At 31.2% G+C, this 22,598-nt stretch overlaps 4 protein-coding genes across 11 annotated transcripts; 1 reads left to right on the forward strand and 3 right to left on the reverse strand.

Annotated features, from left to right (window-relative positions):
• Window positions 1–24: 24 nt before the first annotated feature.
• Window positions 25–3,556, forward strand: LOC115724142 (uncharacterized). Of its 2 annotated transcripts, XM_030653610.2 has the most exons (5): window positions 25–220; window positions 2,201–2,325; window positions 2,602–2,797; window positions 2,903–2,922; window positions 3,258–3,556. In XM_030653610.2, the coding sequence occupies exons 2-5, from the start codon at window positions 2,219–2,221 to the stop codon at window positions 3,286–3,288; spliced, it is 354 nt and encodes a 117-aa protein (XP_030509470.1). In that variant the 5' UTR covers window positions 25–220; window positions 2,201–2,218; the 3' UTR covers window positions 3,289–3,556. The 2 variants fall into 2 exon arrangements, with proteins under 2 accessions (XP_030509470.1, XP_060960438.1); XM_061104455.1 differs by lacking the exon at window positions 3,258–3,556 and having other exon boundaries at window positions 62–220; window positions 2,903–3,050.
• Window positions 3,557–3,625: 69 nt separating this feature from the next.
• LOC115722746 (protein REDUCED WALL ACETYLATION 2) lies at window positions 3,626–8,442 on the reverse strand. Of its 2 annotated transcripts, none has more exons than XM_030652042.2 (16): window positions 8,183–8,442; window positions 7,936–8,027; window positions 7,373–7,513; window positions 7,225–7,281; window positions 7,055–7,127; window positions 6,524–6,682; window positions 6,069–6,218; window positions 5,729–5,984; window positions 5,536–5,654; window positions 5,333–5,419; window positions 5,170–5,258; window positions 5,028–5,090; window positions 4,829–4,885; window positions 4,401–4,497; window positions 4,159–4,317; window positions 3,626–3,997 (listed from the first exon to the last, which is right to left on the reverse strand). In XM_030652042.2, the coding sequence occupies exons 1-16, from the start codon at window positions 8,213–8,215 to the stop codon at window positions 3,992–3,994; spliced, it is 1,638 nt and encodes a 545-aa protein (XP_030507902.1). In that variant the 5' UTR covers window positions 8,216–8,442; the 3' UTR covers window positions 3,626–3,991. The 2 variants fall into 2 exon arrangements, with proteins under 2 accessions (XP_030507902.1, XP_030507903.1); XM_030652043.2 differs by having other exon boundaries at window positions 7,373–7,510; window positions 8,183–8,413.
• Window positions 8,443–11,229: 2,787 nt separating this feature from the next.
• LOC115722616 (uncharacterized) lies at window positions 11,230–15,255 on the reverse strand. 6 transcript variants are annotated; one of them, XR_009684613.1, is made up of 4 exons: window positions 14,235–15,255; window positions 12,581–12,884; window positions 11,609–11,635; window positions 11,230–11,576 (listed from the first exon to the last, which is right to left on the reverse strand). XR_009684613.1 is itself a non-coding variant. In XM_030651864.2 (3 exons), the coding sequence occupies exons 1-2, from the start codon at window positions 14,613–14,615 to the stop codon at window positions 12,630–12,632; spliced, it is 636 nt and encodes a 211-aa protein (XP_030507724.2). In that variant the 5' UTR covers window positions 14,616–15,255; the 3' UTR covers window positions 11,230–11,586; window positions 12,581–12,629. The 6 variants fall into 6 exon arrangements, 4 of the variants coding, with proteins under 4 accessions (XP_030507724.2, XP_060960440.1, XP_060960439.1 ...); XR_009684612.1 differs by having other exon boundaries at window positions 11,609–11,640; XM_030651864.2 differs by lacking the exon at window positions 11,609–11,635 and having other exon boundaries at window positions 11,230–11,586.
• A 491-nt stretch (window positions 15,256–15,746) lies between these two features.
• LOC115722614 (sucrose synthase 7) lies at window positions 15,747–21,409 on the reverse strand. Its single transcript, XM_030651861.2, has 13 exons — window positions 21,000–21,409; window positions 20,358–20,512; window positions 20,080–20,272; window positions 19,120–19,238; window positions 18,821–19,037; window positions 18,327–18,713; window positions 18,077–18,243; window positions 17,759–17,983; window positions 17,104–17,670; window positions 16,656–16,794; window positions 16,469–16,551; window positions 16,141–16,170; window positions 15,747–16,023 (listed from the first exon to the last, which is right to left on the reverse strand). Exons 1-13 carry the CDS (start codon window positions 21,246–21,248, stop codon window positions 16,008–16,010), a joined length of 2,547 nt encoding a protein of 848 aa, XP_030507721.2. The 5' UTR covers window positions 21,249–21,409; the 3' UTR covers window positions 15,747–16,007.
• Between the last annotated feature and the right edge of the window lie 1,189 nt (window positions 21,410–22,598).

A 22,598-nucleotide genomic window follows, 5' to 3' on the forward strand; every position in this document is an offset into this window, starting at 1 on the left:
GCTTATTATAATTTTATCATAATTAAAGGACAAATGCGAAAATTGAAAAACTTTAAGGAGGTAATGTGAAATATAAGATAGTTCGAACAAAATACACAGATCGGTGAAAAAGGGAGACTCATCAATTGACAACTACGGACTGAGCAGAGCAATACTTCTTCTTCTTCACCAAATCACACCTTCATAGATTGGAGATTTCTCTGCTCGATTTTGTTTTACAGTAAGAATTTGCATTCTGTTTACATTTATTTTCGTTGATTTTATTATCACAAATTCCTCTATCATGAATTTGCATCGCAATCACCTTGAATCCGAAACTTGTTTCTATTTTTTGGTATTATAGCTTGAATTTTGAGTCTTTTGGGGTTATGGTTATATAATAATGGTTACTTTATTCCGCCATTGTTTCTGAGATAAAACAGTTATATGTTTTTCCTCTCACACTCATCAGCCTAGCCGCTTTCCATTCTGCTAGTCTTGTGGTTTTTAACTTGGCAGATCCTTTTCTGATTATAATTAGTTAGTGGATTTCGCTTTAAATTTTATTCTCTTACTGGATTCTACTTATTCGCTGGAAGATTGAACTTTGTACATTTCAAAACCTAGTTTGTTTGTTTTTATATATTATTGTCTTTTATGTCGCTTGGTAATTGTGTTCACTTCACTTCTGTTGTTTGAGTACTGGGCGAGTTGACATGGAAAAATTGGGGTATGTATGATCGATTTTGTGTTAACAGATGAGATATGGGATATATCTATGTATAGGGATACACGGAATTATCTTAAATTGTAGTTGAGAACAGAGTGAATATAGTGAGATCAATGATAATGATACAAAGGAACTCAAGGAAGGACTGTATTGGAGTTGGATATGAAGATCCAGTCATCTTTTTAGACAAATTTATAGTATTTGAGTACTAACTGCTTCAGTTTTTTCCTTCTAATTTATTTTGATTGTTTGTTCGTTTTATTTGGTATAGGCCCCTATTTTGGTTTCAATTCAGTGATATTAAGTTAGAGTGTAGAAAAACAAATCTGTAGTACTTCAATTATAACTGAAGAGAGAAATTCTTTATACAAAACAATGCTAAGAAATTTAAACTATGAATTTGGTATGTAATGATACATTTCACTTTAGTTGAGCATGAATGTATACATTGGCTCAACCCTGTGCTGTCTTGTTGTTGAAGAATTTGTGCTGCACACTTCTATGTATTGTGTTTGTGTGGCAAGTTGAATAATTTTTTAGATAATTAGGTTTGGTTGTATCAATTTCGTGTTGGGTCATATTTAATGTTTGTAATCTTGTGTTTGGGTCACACGACACGTTTACTAAACTTGTTAGTGTGTCATGTCGTATTTGGGTTTTCCACCCATTTAACAATCATGTTGTGTCATAATCGTGTCAACCGGAATACAACATGATAATACAAATTGTCAACCCTACTCATAATTAGAGTATCTATTGAACGTAATGAAGAAGTCAGACCCATGGCTTCATCATGCTTTTGTAGATATTTTATTGCTTTCCATTTGATTCTGTTTCAAGTTTAGATTTTACAATTTGATGAATACTTAGTTATAGATTGAACTGCGCCTTTCAGTAATTTGTGCTGATATATTCTATTATAGGAGGTTTTGGGGTGATCTTCACAAATGACACCTTTTTGAAATGTGATTTATTGTTTGGTACTGAAGAGTTGGTCTTCATATAATTTTTGTTTTGTGAAATGGGAGGACCTGACATTACATAAATGATGTGTCGTTATGATCTTGATGGACTGCAAAAGACTAATAATGCCTTCTGTGTGATTTGTTTTAAAAATTAATTATTTGAATTCCTCCATTGTGTTTGTAATATATTATATATTATCAATTATTTTTTGTGCTGTAAATGATTACTCATTATATATAGTGATAAACAAATGCTTGAAGCATGAGCTTCTAATATATATGTGCTCTGTAGTGAATTTTGAATACACTAGTATGTGAGTGAGATGTTTTTCTTACAACTATGTTCTTTTAGTAGCTATTTTACTTAACCCAACCCACCTACATCGCCACTTAATTGGGCCTTTTTGGATCCCACTTTTTAGAACACACCATGTAAAAGAACCATTCAACCCGTTTGATGTGCACCCCTATCTGTAATTATGCTTTTCATTGCAAGTAACGCTTATGGAAAATGTGTTCCTTGCAGCCAACATAAGCAGAAAGAATGGCTGGACATGACTCAACTGGGAAGAAATCAAGTGATACCATTAATGACTTACCAACTTTCAACACTGAGAATTTGCAAAGTAACATGAAGACTATATTTTACAGGTTTGTTAATGGAAGTCCTAATTTAAGCTGAATCATTGGTAATCTCACTACTTGAAATTGGTGAAACGTGAACATTTTTTTGATATCTAGAATAGCAATCTAAGAGAATATACTTCATATCTTCGTTATTATAAGAAGCAAATATTCAACCTCATTGACAAAAGTCTGCTGCAGACAAAGCCATTGCTTGAAATGTTTTTGATAATTCTCTCTTTTATTTCTTTATTTATATATTTTTGTTGACATTAAATTGTTGACTATTTTATCATTTTTTAGCCGAACATTCATGGCCATCATTGCCGGAGTTGTTGCTGGAATTTTGGGATTAACAAGCTGGAAAGGGTTTGTTGTTTATTTTCTTGTCATGGCCATTACTTCAGTTGGACTTATAGCCAAAGCCGGATTTTCCATCCATTCGTACTTCGATTCCTGGAATCAAATTGTGCTTGATGGTTTCTTTGGTGGGCTATTGGTAAATGCTCTATCATTTAGTTCTTCCTAATTTCATACTCTTTGCCTAATCATTTACAACACTCAATTCCTTCATTAACGCTCACCTGTTTTTGACTTTTTGCAGTCATTCGTGCTGTTCTGGACGTATCCTTATAATTGTTTCATTTTTTTTTTTGTTAATTGCGAAAATCATAACTAGGGTCAGTAATGTTTGGACTAAGTCAATTGTTTCTTGGGTTATAGTGTATATAGTTATAAGTGAAAAAAAAAATCTTTTTCTATCGAAAACAGATAGGGGCAACCGAAATGGTCAGTCTATAGTTTCTCAGTTTCCAAATACTATAGGGTTGGCACATTTTATTCTTGCCATGATTATGTGCTACTAAGTTTTACAAATTTACCTGTACATATATGCGTATATAAATGTTTTTATGACTGTTGATATTATTATAAGTTCATTCCTTGACATAAATGAATAGATTTGCTTATGACATTGTGCATATATTCTGAGGAGTGAGGCGCAATCTGCTTGTGAAGTAGGGAAGGAATCATCTATGGTCATTATTTGATAATGGTGTATCAAATACCTGAATGAAGCAAGTTATGTAGTTGATAATGCTGCCTTTGAATAGCTAATTATTTATACCCATTTTTTCTCTTGGGAAAGATTTTGTTTAGGTTTTTAACTATGAATTTTCATTGTTGTTGTCACGACGTATTGTTAATGTTACTAAACTTTAATGATGGGGTTAGTAAGATTAATTTTTCTTAAACACAATCTCAATTCTCAAATTTAACCAGCATTGATGATTGATTGCATATAATTTTAATAAGAAAAATAGTCTTGTTTGACAAACTAATGAATATTGTATTACACTTGTAATGAATTTTACTATTATAGTTGATGTAATAGTAAGAATGATAATGACAAAAACCCAAACTCTGTCCAATCCGATGATCACAAACATGATCACATCTTTTCCTATACATATCCTACCAAAAAATAAAAAAAAAATAAAAAACTAAACTAAGAACATAATAGGGTATGCTCTGAACTATTTGACTTCAGTGCAAGTTGCTTGCAAATCAATCAATATTTTAGTCTGCACTCGAAGAAGCTCGATCTCAATCTCGTACAATGGAATAGGATATTCCTTGTGTTCGTGGATAGAAGCCAAATGACTCCACTACCAACTTCGACGTATTTCAGTTCTCAAATCTGCACATTTTATAAAACAGAGAAGCAAAATCATGAGTGTTCTTCAATGTAAAAAACTGAGTTTCAGCTAAAACATCAGTTTAAGAAATGTAGGTAAGTAAGAGTTCTTGCTCGATTTAATGATGGGAATGAGTATTTGTTCATAAAATTAGTAAGCTTACCAGCATTGTGGGCACATTCAGGAATACAAACGACAAGGTGTATAAGGCGAAAGATATTGCAGCACCCGTGATCATGTTGTGGATAAGACGCTTGTCGTCTTTACTAGGGACAAATGCTATTTTCAGTGTATTTGTTAGGTCAAAAAGTCTGTACGAGATCTGCAAGAAAAAAAAGTTTGATATAGTGAGTTAACAGCAGCTTTGGCTATGTTCATTATTGCATAATATAAATTTTAACTTACGGCAACGTATATGGATGTTGTGAGCATGAAGTTCAACATTGGATAATTTGGTATCATGGACAGCAACAACTTTGGCTGACCATCGGGAACACCTGATCTGTAAGTATCAAATAATATATTACAAGGATGAAAATATGTGATGATGTAAATCTAATTTATAAAGATTCTTAAAAACTCCAGAGACAGAAGGTTTATATGTGTTATGTTTAGGAGAATTGTCTTTCTTTCTTTTTCTTTACAACCCATCTTTTCATCTTTTTTAGTGAGCATGTCAACTGCTGCTATAAAAGTCAGCTATGTCTACATTTGTTTATACAGATTTGAATTTGCATGTAACCTATGTATCTAGCAATGTAAGGCATCAAATTTAGTTTCTATGAAATAAGAAACACCGGCAGTAGCAAATGAATTTTAAAAGAAAAGAATACCTTAACCAGATATGGATTTGTGAAATGTACGTCTCTAGTGTTATTTTCCCGAGCCATCTGATAAACACGAGAGTGTTAATAATTCATGAATAATTGAACTACAATCTTCTCAGAAAAAGTACACTAGGTTGTTCACGGATGAAGTTTTGAAACTAATATATGAGAAAATGAATCAACGAAAGTATGAGATGACACTTACGCAAACAGGGTCAAAGAATAGCATCGAAACTGTTGGGTAACATTTCGCAAACATATGTACACCCTGATCAACACAGATGAAATAATTAGACAGCAGCTTAGGCTTTAAAATTTGTTATATCACTTAGGAAATGTATACATACGTGATCGGAATCCATGAAGTATACGGATGATATTTATTGTAGGTAAGCTTGTCCAGCTTGTATATATACTCAAACCATAGATACCCCATCTACAAATTCAAAGACCAGCACATTAGAACTGAACATCAAAGAATTGTGAATGTCAAATTATTAGTTAAAATACCGTTAAGGCTACAAAAGTAATAGCCCCTTTGATTGATAATCTTTTCTTCACGTCAGCTTCCTCCAATTTCTCCATCCACCTTTCAACCTACAAAAAATAAAGCCAATTAGCTGCGTGTTCATTCATTCCAACAGGACCATTACTCTAGTACAATATGTATTGCAATTTAGAAAAATAAAATGTATGAGTCTCATGAAGCTTACAGTTGGATGGTAGTAAGCATATATCATTCCAATTATCCATATGTATCGGTCAAGGCCTGACCTAAAATACCACTCACGCAATGGGGAATACTGCAATTTCGCTGCTGGGTCTTTATAACCTGCAAGTTTGAAGGGTTTGGATCAGCAATCTGCAACATTTTGACTTACAAATCTTCAAGATGAAGTTACTAACCAAGAAGGAAAGTTAATGGGCTCCAGATCAGTTCAAACACTCCAGGTATTTCCCATACTATGATGACCACCAAAAAGCAAGAGATGATTTTTATCGCCATGACTGAACCCTTCTCATTATGTTTGTTCAGAATACCAAGAGCCCCATAAACCATAAGGGTGAATAGGGTGTGCATGGGGCAAATGTAGTACAGCATGTAACTGTTGTTTAGGACAACGCAGCAAAAGAAAACCAAGAAATTAAGGCGCCACATCATCTGTTCAACAAGAATAGTATAAACATTAGTTTGGAGTACACTACATAACTAAAACGATTAATCTTAAGACTTCTATTTGCATACCTGTGCAAATCTTGCCATGCTAAAATCCTTGCGCACATAATAGTATGAAAAGTTTCCAAATCCAGTCATCCAGACATATGCAGCAATAAATACTCTGATTGCATTATAGATTTCTTTGGCAGCAAAGTAATGGTACATCAAAAATAAGACCTGTAAGAGAAAAGTTGTAAGATAACTCTCCAAATATTGGATGTATACAATATCAGAATACCTACACATCGTATCCGTATTACTCAATAATTTTTTGCACTCTGACACATAAAATATTTTTCTTGATACTGGAATGACAGAACAAGCTCCAAAAAGTAGGTGTCACTAATCAATGAAAATTCCTTTCAGCGTGCTTATGATCTCAAGACTATTTATTTGGTATGGACAATACATGTTTGAATAAATAGAAAGCATGATATTTGTTGCCAAAACAGGACACAAGCCCTAGAGAAAGAGAAACAAACCTGCATCCAACCTTTCCACTCTTCGGTTTGATGCCTATTCAAATAAAGTATTGATTTCCCTGTAACCGGTGACTTGTCATTATGTATCTTGAAAGAAGTCATTGCTGAAACTATGATGAGAAGGAAGTATAGAAACAGAAAAATATCCCGATTGTAACTCTGCACAATTAGATGATAAACCAAGATAAATCTCATCAGAACAAATGATCAGATATAAAAGGAGATAAATTTTAAAACAAACAATCACAATCATGGGGTGTACCATAAAATTTTCAGCAACACATCGCAGATTTGTTAAGCAAAATATGTTTACAAATACAAATTATTATACATCTTTTGTAGAAACTTCATACTAGGAATAACAGAATATTCAACTATAGCCCTTGAAAATATTTGGTCTGGTATACCCAGGGTCAGTAAACTGAGTATGCAAGTAGAGTTCACAAAGCATCTTCACTATATTGAAAATTTTCACAACAAACATGGTCCAATAAATGTTCAATGGGTCATCCTACAAGTTCCAATGACTACCTTCTCTGATGAGTTGAAGAAGTCTGTACGATCACACACATAATAATATACTAAAAAGGCACCGAATTCAGATCTGCAAGCCACAACAGGAAGTGAATGATTCAATATCAACAATCTAACCACAGAATAAAAAGTAATTCGCAATTGGAGTGATCGTACACTCTACTTACATTGCTCGAAGTGTCAATCGATTTTCTAACAAGAAACTCTCCTCCATCAAAAGGAACCTACGCAAATTTTACGAACAACATAAGATAAGAGAATGTGATAACCACTTCACACACTCAAGATTTTCAAAAACAAATTCCCTCAACACACCTCACAATAGAAGATGACGAAGACAATATCCGAGCTTTAGGAGAGGCTGCCTGGAGCTTTCCTTCCTCCAGCAGAACAGCTCTATCATCATCCTTAACTGGCTCTTTTACCACCACCTCCAAAGGGATGTCAGAATGCCTACTGTGTAGAAGAGCAACCTCAATGAGAACAAAAATTTAAGTTTTTTCTTCCTCATTCTTTCACTTGAAAACATATTCGAAGTAATCAAATCAACAAAGCAACTCCAATGAGAGCAAAATTGTAAGTTTTTTTCCCTTATTTTCTTAAAAACAGAATCAAGGTAGCCAAATTATCAATAATAGAGAAAAACAACTCAAAAAGGAAAAGGAAACACTTTTTTTTATCCATTACTTGCTTAAAAATGACTCAAGGCAATCAAATTAGAAATAAAAACCTAAAAAAAAGTATAGTTTTTTCATCCTTGTTTGCTTAAGAACAAAGCCAAGTTAATAAAATTACACATTAAAAGTTCAAATCCGAATTTGAATGAGAGATACATAGACTTATAGTACATAGCTGAACAATTCAAGAGTTGAACTCACGCTTTAGGAGAGACAGAAGTCTTCTTGTACTCCAAAATCTCAGCATAAATCCAAGCCACAATCACAGGCACAAGTCCAAGCAAAAACGAAACCTGCATAATTCAAACAACAACAACAACAACAAACACTCTTCTATCAACTCCAACGCAAGCATTATCATTCCAAGAACAAAGAAAAAAAATGCAATTCAGAAATTAAGAGGAGTGAATCAAGATCTACGAATAAAAGCGAAATCAAAGAAAGAAACCTGGCCAGGAGTTACTGAGCTGTAGATCACCATTATTGGCAAATGAGCGTGGAGCGACGAGATGGCGGAGATCAAAGGAGCATTTCACAGATCGGAATCGGAAGCTTGAAAATATTCACCGCTCCGGTGGCGAGATTTGGATTGAGGACGACCGTGTATGTATATGTATATATGTGTATATAAGAAAAACGAGTGAGAAAGATAGAGAAAGGTGTGTGTTAATGACTCACAACTATAATAGTTATTTTATTTTATTTATTTATATAATTTAATTTAATTTAAGTGTTATTAGTTTTATTTAGGAATTTAACCGTCTTTCAAAAAAAAGATATTTTCTGTTCTGATTCAAACTAAATAAAAATAATTGGTTTAAAAAATATCTAAATTATCTATCTTTAATAAAAATAAGAATGTTAATGGACTTATACTAATTGAATTACCAAAATAATCTTTATTTATTATGAAATTACAAAAAAAAAAATTCATTTAGCAAATACATATATAAAAGAGATAATGTATCGTCTTAAAAAAAAAACTGTTTAGTTTTTAATATTTTGATGTTTTAACTTTGATTTTAAAAAATAAAAAAAAATCCCACATCACTTAAAAATTATTGTAGGTTTATACTTGTGACTATATACATGTCACTATTTCATTCATTTTAATTTTAAAAATCAAAATTAAATCATCCAAATATTAAGAACTAAAGTTTTTTTTAGAACTACACACTAAATGAAAATAGTTTGTTTAAAAAATATCTAATTTATATTATTTACATTAATAAAACTGAGTGTAATATTATGAGTGTAATTTACATTATTTACATTAATAAAACTGAGTGTAATATCTAATTTATATTATTTACATTAATAAAACTGAGTGTAATTTATAGTTTGTTTATAATTATTTATGAGTGTAATATTATTATCTATATTATTATAATTATTTATTAATAAAACTGATTGTAATATCTATAGTTTATATTATAATTATTTATATTTAGTGTGTATCATTGATGTTTTTTTGGAATTCACCACCAATTTAATTTGGCAATCAAATTTTTGTTTATCATTTCAAAATTCTTAATTTTAAGTAACTTCTTACTTATTACTATTTTTTTCAAACTCAAATATCTGAGTTGGAAAAAAAGAAATCTGATGAATTAAAATTTCAAACAGCAAAAAGATTCAAGGAGTATTAAATACTCTTATTTATGTGAATTTTGATAATATTATGAATGAAGTGGGTGAAAAATTGACATACTAACCCTCTCTCACATCACATTATCACTTCTTCTTCTTTTTAAAACTTCAAAGCCATAAAATGATTCAATTTTTTGATGGGATAATTGGGATTTTAACTTTGTGTTTACTGTTAGATTAGATAAGATAATGGGTTATCTTGATATTGAAATATTATTCAATTCTTTACATAATAATTTAATTTGACTAAATTGACCAGTTTTGATTGTTTGAGCTGGAAATTATTTGACATATTTAAAAATAACCCAATTCTTTGGTAAACTATCATTAATCACTTTGTGGGTATAACTCGCAATCTTTTAATTTCAAACTAGCACTTGACCTTTGTTCAACCTAAAAAAATAAATAAATACTAGTGAATTCTTCAATCAAAGTTAATGTCCTTTTTTATAACTAAGATTTGATTTAAACCTAAAACTCATGTAATGTTAGTGTTTCTTTAAATTAAGATAAATAGTTTAAGTTTCAAAAAAGTATCAATCCCACTCTCAAGTCAAAATAACTTCTAACACTTCATGATGATCTAATAGTAGTAAAAAAAAAATTAGGTATATTACTAAACACGCCCAAATAATTAATTAATTTAGATCTGGAAAATTAAAATATGTTTTATTTTCATCTAAAGCTATTTAATTTAATTTATGCAAAGCTTAACTAAAAATGTCATGCCAAAAAAAGGTATTACAAGAATTGTGTCGGCAAAGTTAGAAGGATGTGCCACGTGTACTAATCACTTATTTTTTTTTATTTCTTTTTTGAAAGGCACTAATTGCTTTAGAGACTTGGATAGAAACCAGAGACATATTACATACAAATACAATCTTATTTTAGTTTTAATTTTTTTCTGAAACGGACAATCTCAAATTGTTGTCTGTAAATACGTGTGTCGTGTTAGTTTGGTTTATATATTTTTTACTTTCCAAATATAAATTGTGTTGTGCTTATTGTAAAAAAAAATGTGACTCGTATCGTACCGTGTCATAAAAAAAATATAAGTTGTGTTATACCGTGTCATAAAAAATATGAATAGTATTGTACCGTTATAAAAAAATATAAAGCGTGTTGTATCGTGCAATCATTTTATATGATAGACCCGACATGACCCACAAATCTAGTAATTTTGTACCGGGCTTGAATTCATATAGTACTTTATTTGAACCAACCTGTTTTTCTTAATTAGACAAACCTGGCTTTATATAGGGACTTAAATTCATGCTCTACCTTTTTACATTTCTATTATAATTGAGGATCAAAATACTAGAACATATATATATTTTTCAGTGGCGCAAAATCATATAAAAAATAATTATAATAATTATAATTTGAATATAACTATTATTTTAATTATTAAATAAATATTTATCATTGTTATTATCATCAAACTATTGGACATTTTAATGTGTTGTGCACTCGAGCTAATCTCATGTTGTACTTTCGGGTTTGTTGTACCTACGCCTATATTTTTTCATGTCATGTCATGCCTAAGTTTATATTTTTTTCCTACCGTATCATGTCTAATTCATATTTTTTTTCATATTGTGTCGTGCCTAAACACATATTTTTTGATGTCAAATCGTGCTCATACTCTCGGACTCCAGCCGATTTCGTATCGTGTCAAAAAATTCGCCCATATTTACACCACTTTTGTTGTCAATGTCATGCCAATTGGAAGGACCCACATAGTGCATGCCTTTGGCTTTTTCTCCTTTAGTACCAATGCATTTTCATTCTTCCATTTATGTGCTCTTAAATATGAAATATAATTAAGAGACATGAATATGATGATGACATAACGTAAAACTAAAACAATTTCATTTATCTTATCTTAAGGGAATTACACTTAATTATTCAATGATCAGATCTAAAATAAAATAGAATAGAATAAAAACCAGTTCCAATCCAAAAACGACTTCCTTATCTATTATTGGGCTTTGCCTTTGACTGTTGTACCAAAGTCATGGGTCGAAAGAAGCCCATTGGTGAATACAGATGAAGAAATGAATGACAATCTGGCCGTGCTGACGTGGTATCATAGATGCCATTGATTGAGAGATAGACAGCTTTAAATGGGGCCCACAGTAACAGTGTTTGGGTTGTATGATGGAATTCATTATCCACCGTCAGTTCGGTTCATCTTATAGTCTGATCTCATTAGACAAAATATATCAAGTTAGCCACCCAAATCACGATTCTGCTCTGCTCAAAATTTGCTAATTAATTAATTAATTGCTCGAAAGCAAAAAATGTGGCATAATGTACTGATAAACATAGGATGCGTGAAAATGAACATATCCCTTTTTTTCTTTTTTCGATGAAAAAAATCATAAAACTTTAGTCAATCAAGAGAAAATGAGTATAAAGCTGTAACCCACAGTAGACAATGAATCGTTTTGCTGCATTACACCAATATATAAAATGCAGTCCTCTTCTTGTAGTGTGCTGAGCTTATTTTATTATTTTTATTTTTTTTTACTTTCTTTTGAACCTATCAACTACTACAAGCCACGCAAGATGCAATCAATTCAATTCCAATTTTAATAGTTGGTAAACCAAGGTCAATTTCAGTATCTTCTGCAAGTAACATTATTATGTAATTCAGTACTATTTGGAGTACATAATCTTAACGTAGACATGAGAGATATGACAATAATTGAAAATTAAAGATGATAATTATAAATGACCATCATTATTATACAAAATCATGACATCCAATTAACCATTGATAGTTTAAACCAGCCAAAAAAACAAAAAACAAAAAAAAGGACATAAAAAGGATCATCTACCTAAAGAACTTGAAATAAATAATATCCAACAGACTAGACTTTTCTAACTTGTTTAAACTTGCACAAAATCCTAAAACAACCCTCTTCAAATGGGATAATCAACCCCCACCACCACCACCCAATTGACTAGATTCATTAGAAGATTAAAAAGAAGAAAAAAAAAACTTATAATCCTAATTATATTGCTTCATGGTAGTACATGATTTGATTTGAGGTTTTAAAAAAAGATAAACAGATTTTTAGGCAGCACCCTTCCTACCTATCCTTCTTTCTACAAAGAGGAGACAAGTTTAAGATAGAGACATAATGGAGAGAAAAGTGAGTGAGAGAGAGAGAGAGAATGAGAGAGTGACCTATTTATCAACGGTCAGTCCTATCCTCATACCAATAAGAGGCCAACCACTATCGCTTGGATGGTCTCTCATCATCCTCTCCGCCATCATCATTGTCGTCATCATCGTCGGAATCATCTTTGTCCGATCTCTTTCTCTTTGGTGGTGCCTCCACTTTCCCGCTACCACCATCATCGTCTTCATCTTCCTCCTCAACTTCCTCCTCACCTTCTTCTTCTCCATTCTCTTCTGGTTCAAAATCACTTGCATCTTCCTCATCCTCTGCACGTCCCACTGGCCGCACAAGGTACTCAGTACCCATATCCTAAATTTTAAATGAAATGTCAGATAAAGTTTAATACAGATATATAAAGTGTACCACCAAATGAAGACATTATGAAGAAAGAAAAAGGAAAACGTAACATTTTAAGCTCCAACAACAGTAGTAGTGAGCAGCAATAATTAAAAAGTTCATTATACTTATAGGGAAAGTATAAACCAAAAGCTTAAGTTTATAAGTATTTTGCCAAACGATTCACAAACCAAAAACTCAAGAGAATCCCTTACTAAAAATATACGGAAACAGTGACTTAAACCTACAAAATTGTAGAAACTTTTTATTAAAAAATGTAAACTGGGGCCAGTTGGAAGTAAACCAGTTAAAAAAATAGTTCTCTTTTTTTTTTTTTTTGAGAGAATAATCAAGATGCTTGAAATACAAATTTAAAAAGAAAAAGTCAGAAAGAATGATGCTGACAAAGTAACCCAAGCTTCAGATCGTGCAACAAATGATGAAAAACTGGCCTAAGTAATATAGGACACAGTACTGAAAATCATTTGAACTAAGACAACCATGAAAACAATCAACCATTTTCAATAGCCAAAAAAACCCATAAGTGGATCTGCTGACCCAATAAAAAGGAAGAGTAAGAGCCCAGATAATTTTTTTTTTGGATAAAAAAGAGCCCAGATAATTTGAACTCAACAATAATCATAAAAAATTCCACCCCTTATTCACTTTTATAACACTAAAACAAAAAAGGGAAAAAAAAACCCACCAAACAAAACAAAAACGTTACACTATGGTCAGAAACTATCCTAGTCAAGATGTCTGTAGAATCCTCCCACTAAACAACAAAACTGAAATAAAGTAAAACTACTATATGGGTTGAATTTTTCTTCTCTTACGTGCTAAACTTAACAAAGCTTCTAAAGCTTAAGATCTTAAGATCCATGGAGCCTGATAGTGTACAGTAGTAAACCATCTGTTCAAGATAACAAAGACAGGACCACAATAATTAATTCCCCGCTGAACACTTATAGTTTGGGTTGACCTAACCTACCATCAAAATTATGCAATTAAAAGCAGGCATGAACCTCAAAAACCCTAATAAAGTCATTCTTTCAAAATCAAATTCAATGAGATAAGAGTACCAATTCAATCCTCGTTTTGGAAACTTTAAAGAATATACTTCACAAAATTATGAACAAATCTGAATTATCACTGTTAAAAAATCGAATCTCCTTCAAATTTTTTTCCTTCAACACATATGAAATTTCGTATATAATTTCTTAAAAGACCAGATCTGAAATAATAATAATAATAGCAGTTGAAGAACAAGTAACAAGAAATAAAAATCACAAATATATTGTAAATAAAAGTTGAGCTCTTTACCTCTTCGGGGTCGACTTCTTCTTCATCATCGTCGTCGCTTCCGTCATCGTCATCATCGTCTCCATCACCTTCACCATCATCATCTTCATCGTCGTCCTCATCGTCATCATCATCGTCTTCATCGTCATCTACTGAGTGAACCGGAGGACCACCGGAGGATTGTACAACCTCCTGAACATCGTCATCGTCGTCATCTTCATCCTCATCATCATCGTCGTCGTCGTCATCCTCGTCCTCGTCCTCGTCCACATCGTCGTCATCGTCCTCCTCCTCATCGGGACTAATGTCTTCGTCAGTTGATAATATGCTGTCAGCCGTGACATCATCCTCATCATCATAAAGAACTACGTTTTCGTCAACAACTTCCTCGGTAATCTTCATCTTCAAACCCTAGCAAGAATTTTGCAGACCAAATTTTGAATTTCACAGGGAAAATCAAAGCACAGAAGATAGAGAAGCAAGAGAGAAAGAAGCTTCTTCGTTCGCTCTACCAGTAGCTCTGCGTCCTGTGATCTCAGCCGTAGAAACAAGCATTCACGCGGATTGCTGATGTGGCAGTAAATCGAACGGCTGTGGTTTGAGAATTTGTATTTTTTGCGATTTCAAGAGTCATTGCGGCGCTCTATTCTGCCTCTTTCGAGTCAGCTGCTTGTCACGTGCTACTTAGGGATGTTTGGGTATCTATCTAGGGTTAGGGTACTTCTTTCAGGAATATTCTATTGGGCTCAGTCCATTAACAAAAATCTGGCCCAAATATTAGTACCTTGTTCTGGGCTCAAGGAATATAGTTTTGGGCTTTCTTTTCAAACATGAAAACTAGTCTAGACACATATATTTTTTGAAAATTCTACCATATTGATATACTCTTATTTATTTTAGTGTTCGAAAAGAATCTTTTAATCTAATTTTTTTAATAGTTATATACATTATAGTTATTTAAGATACATTGAAAATTTTTGAGATATTCAAAGAAATTTAACACGCCAAAAATAAGATTTAAACAGTCTGTTGCACGCTTGACTCTTTTATTTTATATGCGTGTGAAAGAGATTGTTTGAATATTGTTTTCTATATTATAAATTATTTTGAGAATTATGGCTGCATGCAGGCTTCGTGGGCGTGAAATCTCGGTTAGGGGCTCGTTCACATAGCCTCATGTTCGAGAAATCTCAGACAATGGTTGTCTGAAGCTGTGTCATGACCGAGTGATGTCCTTGTCTCCGCACGCGTAAGGGTGAAACCCTAACCCCTGATTTTAATATTCTTTTACTATTTTTTACAATTATAAATGTTATTAATAAGAAGTTTAGGTAAAGAGTCAAAAACTAGAGAGGTTTCATTTTGGTTGACTCTATCATAAAAACACTCTCTCCATAGTAATAGTATTGGTAGAATTTGTGACAATGTAACAAGTTGATAACCATTAATGTATGTACTTCATAGTTCATACTTTCATGTCTCAATCATTTTCTGTGACAACTCAATAATGCTTTCCAATAACAAGAACAAATATCAAGAATATAAGTTTCAATTTTTGATTAATTATCAAGTACCATAATTTGTTTTATTGCTTGATTACATCAAATGGATCAATTATTGCTTGATTACATCAAAATCCAAAATGGATTGATATGATGATGAATAATGTAGCTTATTACAAAGAAAATCCTTCAACCTCTAATTAATATCTTATTTTAAGAAAAGGCTCCAACAAGATATGAGTAGTTGAAGAGCTATGAAGCCCTATTTGCAATGCTTTGGTTATTCTTTCTGTTAACCTCGAAACAACCTGAGAGTTATGGTTAAAATTGTTGCAATTGTTAAAATCCCAATCTTTAAATTGAAAAATGTATTCAAACAATTAAGTCAAATTTTTAAGTACTAAATTATTCCTTTTTAGTCTCACCTTTTCAATCCTGACGCTGAGCGTCTTGTGCTACAAAATTCAAAATGTGCAAATTAAATTAGTTTTGATGTAAATTATTTATTTTTATTTTTAGAAAAAGAAAAGAAAACAAAGAGTAATAATTTTTTGATATATTATATAAAGGAAGGAATAGTATAGTACTAGCTCCCTTCATATTTTCCACTTGCACTTCTGAGTTACATTATATATTTGGGTAGTTAACTTTTAGTGGAAATACTTAGTATTATTCATACATTTATTTTGATGTTTATATAATAGTTATATATATATATTATATTATATCACCAATTTATATAATTATTCATGCCTTGGTGTGGGCTGTATAGGCTTGGCAGGTGGCTTTGGAGCAGGCTGTTCAGGCTGTTCAGTTGGGATAGGCACATTATTCACCTGAAACAACATTCATAAATATATGTGTAAATCTACATAATTATGTATATTTGATAATAAAAAGTATCACATGTATAAAAAATATTAAAAGTGAGATAATTTACCAATTTTCTAAATAGAAGGCTGTAAAACAATTGGAGGTATCTTTGCTTTGCCTGTTTCTGCTCTTTATTCAGTTGCTTCCAAAAATTGTAGATGCAGCCCATGTTCAACACCTTGTTTGCATAAATCTTCCATGTGTAGCTGAAAAAAGTTTATACATTACTAATTTGTAACACAACAAAATAGGCTCATAGTATAGTTTTACTAATGATATGTACACCCAAAATATGCGTTCAAATATTACATATAGCGATGTGTATGTGTTAAGATTTTGTAGTTAACTGAAATCTTTAACGAGGAGGCCTAGTCCAACTAAAGTAAAAGAAGACTTAGTATGTTAATATTGCATTAACAATCTCTAATTTCTCAATTATTGTTATGAATCAATCAGATTTTTTCTAAATTATATGTGATTTGATATCATGGTATACTATTGTTTTTCTAACATACCATTCATTAATACGCTGCAAACCAGCAATGGAGAACTTGTTCCAATATGTGGCATCTTTCTTGCACATTTCAAAGAAATCAGCAATCTTGTTGCTTGATTCATCTCCATTGTTTGGATCAATGTGGAAACCCGAAACTCCATCGACAATGATCTCAGCCGGTCCTCCTTGATTGGTGGCGAAAGTAGGCAATCCACAGTTCATTGCTTCAATGACAGTAAGCCCAAATGCTTCATACAATGCAGGCTGCACAAATGCACCTTTTGTGTCTGCAATACATCTGTAGAGTTCACCATTTCGGTTCCTATCGGTTTGAGCTGCTATCCATCTGATCTGACCCTTGAGTTGATACTTCTCTATCAGTGAATGCATTTTCCTTATCTCAGCCATTTCTTCTCTGTCTTTTGATTTTGTAGGGTCAAAGAAGCCTCCAACTATAACAAGGTTGACCAAATTTCTCAGCCTTGTGTTTTTCCCATACCACTCAGTCAATCCAGTTATGTTCTTAACAGTATCAAATCTAGCCATTGAGAAAATGATAGGCTTCTTCTTGTCTGCAAGATATCCACTATTTGACAACACAAAAGGTCAAATGAATCAATAAATAGAAGAAAACAAAGGTTGAGAAAGAGAGAGTTATGTATCTTTTATCTTACATGTGTTCATTGTTGTCCTCTTTAGTGAAAAGTAGCTCCTCAATAGCTGGTTGAAATGAGGTGAATCTTATTTGTTTCTCTGTATATGGGAAATAGACAGATTGATCAGCTCCTGGTGCAGCAATGTTGAATTTCGAATCGAATACATTGATCCCCGAAACAACCCTGCAGAGCCCTGGAAGTGTAAAAGCAGTGTGGCTTTCATATTGTCCAGGTCTATCCTTGCTGCAAAAAGATCAAAACAATACTACTTTTTAAGTATAATCATCATCTTTCTTCCAATGTAAAGTATTTTAGTACATGAAGTTTTTTTCTAACCTTCCTGCAATTTCCTGAAATGTGCTTGCTATGACGAAATCAGCTGCATTCATTGAAATTGTATCAGCAAGAAATTGGCAAGAGAAATGGTATTTGGGATCTAATTCCTTCCATTTGAGGTCTGAATCTTCATATTTGGTCTTCTCTAAAGCATGTGCAATAGTTCCCTGACCATTCATAATTTATTTAGATAAGAACATTAGTTGATAAGTTAAACTAGAATACAAAAATAGCTGAATACACAACACACCTGAATTACACCAAGTTTGTTAGCTACAATGGATGAAACCAAATTCCCATCAGTGTAGTTTCCAATGACAAGATCTGGTTTCGCCTCGAAATGTTCAAGGATCTTGGCTATTGCATCTTGAGCATATCTTTCAAGATATGGATACACTTCGAAACGAGAAACCCATTGGTTAAGCACACCCTTTTCAGTCCTAAATGGCACCCTAAGGATGTGGGAGTATTTTGTGCCTATGATTTCTTCCCACTCTTGGTTGCACTTAGTTCCCTTTGCATCAGGTATGAGCCTTGTCACCACAAGGATTTGTGGCTTGATACTAAGTCCTTGTTGCTTGATTCTTAGAACAAGTTCTTCCTCAAGTGCTCTAACTTGATCTAGAATGTACACTACCTATTTTCACACACAACAATCATAAAAAAACTTTAGTAACATAACATTGAGTTGTATCGTATAACATAATATAATACTATACAATACAATACGAAGTAATATTTTACCTGTCCGCCGGTGTCTGGCAATCCAAGAACATCAGCTTGGCCAAAGTAACCATGAGGAGAAAAAATGACAACATTGAAGATAGTTGGAAGTTTTCCAAAGAATTTCTCCATGTTCAACGGATCCGGTGCTTGTAGTACCTCTGAGAGTGTTCTCATTGTCTCTTTTACTCTCTCTGCAGTGTCCCCCCAACCCTTCTCAAAGCCCCACTCTTTCAGCCTGTAAGAAAAGCCTTTCATATGTCATTTAACACACATATATATTTGTCTCCAAAAGGAGAGAATTTAAAGTGATGCATCACCTTGCTTCAAAATCTTGGTATGGTTTGGTTTTTGGTAGTGCTGAGAGGAAAACATCGGCTATAATCAATGCGGTTTGAAGTTTTGCAGGAGTGTTTAGAGTTTCATTTAGCATAAAAGTCTGCAATTTCAGAACATACAGGTTCATATAATTAGAACTTAACCAAATAAGATGAGGAAAAAAAAAAGAAAGAAACAGCTTATTGGCATTAAAAGTCAAATTCTTGTCATTTTTATGTACACTATAACTTCGATAATAATCTTGGTTAAATTATATTTTCATCTGATCCAACTCGGGAACTTAGATAATAGTTCTTCATAAATGTAAATAATCTCAATACTCAGCTAGGAAACTTTTACCTTAAAATTTAAGTTTCCTTGAACTTAATGATCTCTAAATCTTTCTCAGTATATTAAAATGTTTCTAATGTAGTATTCTTGTATTTTAGTACAAAAATGTTCAATGTCATTTGCAAAGATTGAATTCATCAACATTTAACATGTAAGTGCATGCACTAAGTGTATTTTGTCAATCAATACTTTGAAAAAATATATTTTATTAGCTAAGAGGATCTCTAATGAAAAATATAAATGTGGTGTATTTTTATTTTTAACTCTAATGATGATATAAAATGTGTGTTAAATTTAACCTAAGCTAAAAATTGTGTCAAATTTGACATAAAAAAATAAGATAGGTCAAATTTTAGCCTACAATAGATATTATTTTTTTTATTATATGTTTGCCACTTATTTATACTATTCAATACTTAAAAAAAATTATATTTATAAAATATTAAAATAATATAAATAAAATTAATTTTGAATGAGCATTAATAGTAAATATAGTTTTATAATATATTTCAGGTTAAATTTAACTGAAAATATACCTCATTTATTTAACATGGTCAAATGTAATATTTTTATTATTCCAACATTATTAATGTATAAAGATTTTACAGTACCTCTCCTTGATGTTGTAGTGAGAGTAAGTAATCCACAAGAGGCTGTGCATATTCCAATTTGCCACTTAGTTTTGAAGTAATGAATTTGGAAACAAAAGCAAGTCCATTTCCAATTGAGGAAGGAAGTGTTAAGTTAGGAACAGAGAAGTTAACAGCTCCAAAATCAACTTCAAGTGCATTTTCATCATTGGCCCTGTTTAATAAATTATTGGTCAAAATATTTAACTTAGTTAAATGAAATTAAGAGAAGAGAATATATTATATTTATATATTAATACCATTTGTCATCATATAACATCTCTTTGAACTTTAAGTAGTCTGTGGTAGTAATGGCCTCAACAGAGAGATCCTCAGAACTGACTTTAACAAATTCCCAGAAACCAGGATTTGGTCTTATGGCAAAAGAAACATAAGGAGGTATTACCACTGCTTCCTGCATAATTAATTTCATATAATTAACACTCATTCATCAGAAAAGTTAGTAAATGATATATGATACATATTTTAACAAAGGTTCTCTTTAATAGATAGTTATTTTCATCATAAATATTTTGTCCCTCTTAAATTTATATCAAAATTTGAATTATTATGTTGCTCATACATGTATGACATTTGTTCTATATATAACAAATTATATTAAGGGGAAGATATATTATTAAGGAATATTAGTGCCATAAATAGTTAAATTTTTGCATGAGTGGTACAAAAATATTTAATTTTTTATTTTTGTTGCAACCTTTAGTTATTTACTTAATATTATTTTTTAAAAACTAAAGTTTAAGTATTTTACACCACCATTATTCTTAACTAAATAATGGTTTCAACAAAAACTTAAAACTAATTATTTATGCTGTTAATGTTAAAAGTGAATATTTAAAATGTGTAGATATAAAAAAGAGAGTACTTATTATATATTGTACCTGAGTTGAGCATAGTATGTAACCAAGAACACCTTCCAATACACGAGTTCTTTCAAGTTTATCATCAATAACAGTCTCCATTTCATCCATTAAATGGTGAAGTTTCATTACTCTTTTTCCTTTTTCAATGTACTTAGCAAAACACCTTTTCATGTGATACCGGCTCTGTCGCAAAGCATCCGGCATGCTATCCGCAATCGACTCAGATCTCTTCACTCCTCCTCCTGCTGCTGCTGTTGCACTCGCCATAATAATATTTATTATAAACAAAAAAAAAATACAAAATATTTATTTCTTTTTTTTTTTGGAACACTTGAAATGGAAACTTATGCTTATTAAATTTTCTATATTGCTCAAGTATTTATAGAGACAGAAGTAAGCAAAGCATTTTATTATTATTGTCTTGTTGTTGCATGATGATTTTAAGTTTCGTGTAGCATTTAGGAATTAGGATTCTAATAATTTTGTTTTATTATTTGACATGGGCCCTCTAAGAAGGTGCAGACAGAGGAGAAAGAACATTCCTATTAATATTGATTAGTTTAAAAGAAAGATAAAGGAATCTAGCTATATATGTCAAGAAAGGAAGGACAATAATATATTCTTGTTTAGGAAGAAAGAAAGAAAAAGGAATCCATGTCTAATACACATGAAAATTGCTAAATTAAGAAGAAAAACAATTTTATTTTGGAAATTTATTATTTTATTTTTACTAAAAAATATGAAATCATATATAAATATCATCAATCTAACACAAATATTTATTACAATTTATTTGTTGTTCAGAAAAATTGATAGCAACGATTAACATAAATCAAGAATATATATGAACATATAGTGATCATAAAAAATTTGTAAGAGAAATAAAAACTAATATATACAGCAAATAGTGTTTATCTTTGAATTATTTCTTTTTTGTTATATGTATGTGTATGAATTGATAAAAAGTTATTAATTCAAATAAAAATAATAAAAAAAATTAAATCTAAGCTAATTTAATGATCATATCTTTTAAAGAGAGAAAATTTCTTTCAAATTCAAATTTAGACTTATATTAAAATATCTACCATATTCTTTTTATGTATATTAACAATAATTCTCTATTAACAATAATTCTCTTAAACAATTGTATGAGTTATATTTCAATAAATAAAATAAAGAATTTTACTTAAATATTTTAAGCAAAATAAATAATAAATTTGTTCAAAAAAATAATAATTATTTAATCTACGTAGTACTGTTATTTTTAATTGTTAACTTTGAGAGAAAAAATAACAAAATCCATTATAACAATAGTTTTCATTAGAAATAAGCGAAAAATAATTTCTCGTTAAATAATCACACTTTATATATAGTATTAATTCTCTTTATAATTGTATTCTAATATAATTAATAAATTAATTTTTTTAAAAAAATAGTTAATGAAAATATTATAATTAAATAATATATATTAAATATAAATGTATTTGGGTCAAACTAATTTAAACATCAACAAAATAATTTAATTTTTATTAAAAATATTACATAAAAATTTTATCTTATTCCATGAAATAATTTGATCTATGTCTTTTAAATTAACATAAATAAATAACAAAAAAA

Source organism: Cannabis sativa, chromosome 9 (genome assembly GCF_029168945.1).
Source record: "Cannabis sativa cultivar Pink pepper isolate KNU-18-1 chromosome 9, ASM2916894v1, whole genome shotgun sequence".
Taxonomy (NCBI): domain Eukaryota; kingdom Viridiplantae; phylum Streptophyta; class Magnoliopsida; order Rosales; family Cannabaceae; genus Cannabis; species Cannabis sativa.